General features: G+C 36.7%; 1 protein-coding gene across 1 annotated transcript in view; it reads left to right on the top strand.

Moving 5' to 3' along the window:
- The first annotated feature begins 1965 nt into the window (after window positions 1-1965).
- CYLD (CYLD lysine 63 deubiquitinase) overlaps window positions 1966-3180 on the top strand; it is a 23255-nt gene continuing 22040 nt past the window's right edge. The window contains 1 exon segment of the mRNA XM_019619682.2: window positions 1966-2004. Coding sequence (XP_019475227.1) covers window positions 1966-2004 — 39 coding nt within the window.

Here is a 3180-nt window from a genome sequence, read left to right as displayed (position 1 = left end):
TTGCTTTCCAAGTGGGAACTTCGTCTCCATTCTCTGGGAGGAGCCGATATAAAATATTGTGAAAGATATCAAATTTAGAAAGTATTTGTGACAATTTTAACTAAGAACAGATGTGTTTAATCCTGTCATATTATAAATATGAACTTGGGTTTAGTAACAAAGGTGCAACTGCAATAAGAATTCTACATAAATCTAGAGATAACACACTTTCAATCTACATACTCACAGATTACAGCCTTGCTAAGTGGTCAAATATGCTATCAAAAAGTTTATTGTAACACTTGAAATTGCTGTATCCTTCACTCATTTATGTTGCCTTTTCTCTCTCTCTCTCTTTTTTTTTTTTGTGGAAGAGAAAACTTATGACTACACTTCACCTGTCACCAGCTTTCAAGGTTATACTGATAGGAATGAGACACATATTCCTAATCTGCATACCAACGCATTGAGAATGCAAAGGCAGGCTTTTTGCCACTGAATAGATGATGATAAGGTCTTTAGTCTTTTGAATTTCTTGCGTTGTACTTGTATTATCATATGATTTCTTAAGCCAAGGATGAATATGTAAATTTCTTGCCACTGACTTGTTCCAAAATAATGGACATTACACTTGCGCTGTGGCAATTCAGAGTGTAAAATTGATTAATATTTGTTTTCAAAATGACATGCAGTGATGTATGGATCCTTTTACAACTTAAATTAATACTTTAAAGAGATGAATGGTGTCTACAGAGGATGTTAAAGTTCAAGCTGAAAAATTTGCATATTTATATTACAGCCAACTGATAATAATTGTCAAAACAGAACGTAATGTGGTTCGTTTTTCATTGTAATCTGGTTGTACTCAAACACAGGACCTCATTAACTTCCAGCAACTAATACAGCATTATCAGTCCCGGTAAAACAGGCTTGCCTTGAATTTATGAATTTCAAAGACTATTTCCAGTGGTGAATCGCTGTTAAACACTGGGTCAGCCACTAGCACGTGCACTCCATGTCATATGCCATAGCCGCATGAAAGTTACTTGGGCCAAAGTGCTTGAGAATCCCATGGCCAGCTCCCTAGCTGCTAGCTGACACATGCAGTCACAATTAAGGTGGGATGAAGGTATCTTGTTGTAGATGGCTCACTCAGACAAAATTCTGCTCTGAACGATCAAAGACATGGAATGCAACTCCATTCATTGCCTAGGTAAGGTAGAAGCATTTAACAGTAAAAAAAGAGCAGCAGATTTTAAGTAGAGATATTTTATATAAGGAAAAGGCTGAACTTCTGCTAAAGATAAGAACTTGGAAGTCATTGAGGCTACAGCCCAATGCTGTTCAGCCACGATTTAAACAGCAATAGAATTAGTAGAATATTGCTTTTCTCTCAGACAAGAACAAAGTAAACATGCTATAAACATATCTTGGAGAAGACATCGATCTCCAAATTGATACTGCATTACAGGCACTCCTGTACCAGCTGTGTCAGAAAAGTATAACTAAGAGAATGAACAGGAAACAAGGCACTCCATGGTTTAATTCTTGTCATAAAATGGATATTGTGTCTTCTAATGGTGCTTAGTTCTTTAATCCACAAGTTGATAGCTATAAAAAGAAGAGAGATTGCTTACAAGCAAACTCTTCAGCTCTTCTCATTTTGCCATATAACTTTTTATTTAAATTTAGCACAATTACCCTATTGCTATGAGCAAAATTACTTCAGAGAAGGTATTTTTTCTCTCTCATCTCAATTTTTGACAGCTAACCTGAACAGATCTGTGGTCTTAAAACTCCATGGGTCCCAGAACTCATACTGACCCAGATATTTTCATCTGTTCCAGAGGTTTTATACAGGGCCAGAGTGGGAGTATGGAACAGCAAATGTTATGGTATTAAAGTAGAATAAAATTACAACTAAAAATAACCAAGGGCTACTCTCAACCCTGAAAGGGCTGTCTGACAGTTGGTAATAGCTGGAGTATGGATACGTTTACAGACTCCTATGGTTATTCTGACAGGGTAACATTACTAAACTAACTTCCTTTAGTCCAGATGTCGGCTTTATGCAAAGAACAGGTCTGACAGGTCAGCCTGATGGCTGCTCTGTGCAATCCTGGGAAAGTCTTGAAAATTTGAAAAGAAGAGGAAGAACATTCACAAACTCTGCAAAGAAAAGTGAATGTGCACACTGTTAGGGTGAATAACAAGAATTTTTACTTAAATGAAAACATCTAAACTGTCAACACCTGGAATTATAATGATTATTTCCCATGAAACCACCCAGACTTCCATTATAATCTGACCAAGAACTTGTTTGTAGCTCTTCCTATCAACTGCCAAATACCTGCAGGATGACCTGCTCAAAATACACAGTGGACAGTCAATTGTTGAGATTTGTAATGATGTAAGAATGCAAGTCTCAGCATGCTCCTGGGAAAAGCACTCAGAGAACAGACTAGAGAGATGCCCTGTTGACTGCCCTTTCTTGAACAAGCTATATTACACCTAGACCGCCAGAAACTTGAAAATCCAAAAGGTGAATTCGGTAAAAGGAGAAAGTAGTCAAGTATGAATTCACTCATTCTATACACTGGTCACTAAAGTATAACTAATTAAATGATTTTCATTATGAAGGGAATGTACCTTATGTATCGTTAATTATGACTTGCACTCTGAGTCAGCACGGGCAGTAAGCGTTAGCTCAATAATTAGGCAAGGAATTAAAGAATTACTACAATCTACAGCATACAGCACCCCTGTTTCTTGAATACGTTGCAGAAGCTCCATACATATATAATAATACAGTGAAAAGCAACAAGGACAAGCAATATTTTTGAGTGTTTTGGAAAAATTAAATAAACAGGATTCCTTTGATTAGGGAAGAAAATCTTGGGGGGGGGGGGGGGGATTTGAGTTGAACCTATGCAATTTTGTCTAATGTAGAAAGATGAATGAGTATAAACGTCATTTCTCATATTACATGAAACTGGAGCAAACAGTGAAATCACAAAGCTAGAGGTAACAGACCACAAAAAAGCACGAAAAGCAATATTAGGATGATTCCTTTTTAATTGAAACACCATACAACAGTTGAAGTGAAACTGCATATGCCGGTTTAAAAGATGCCTGGAGAAATTACCAGGATAAAAAACGTCCATCAAGGATATTAACATGAAATGCCAGACTATAAATAGC

This window comes from Meleagris gallopavo, chromosome 13 (genome assembly GCF_000146605.3).
Source record: "Meleagris gallopavo isolate NT-WF06-2002-E0010 breed Aviagen turkey brand Nicholas breeding stock chromosome 13, Turkey_5.1, whole genome shotgun sequence".
Classification (NCBI taxonomy): domain Eukaryota; kingdom Metazoa; phylum Chordata; class Aves; order Galliformes; family Phasianidae; genus Meleagris; species Meleagris gallopavo.
Note: the sequence above shows the minus strand (reverse complement) of the source record. Positions and strands in the feature narration are given on the sequence as shown.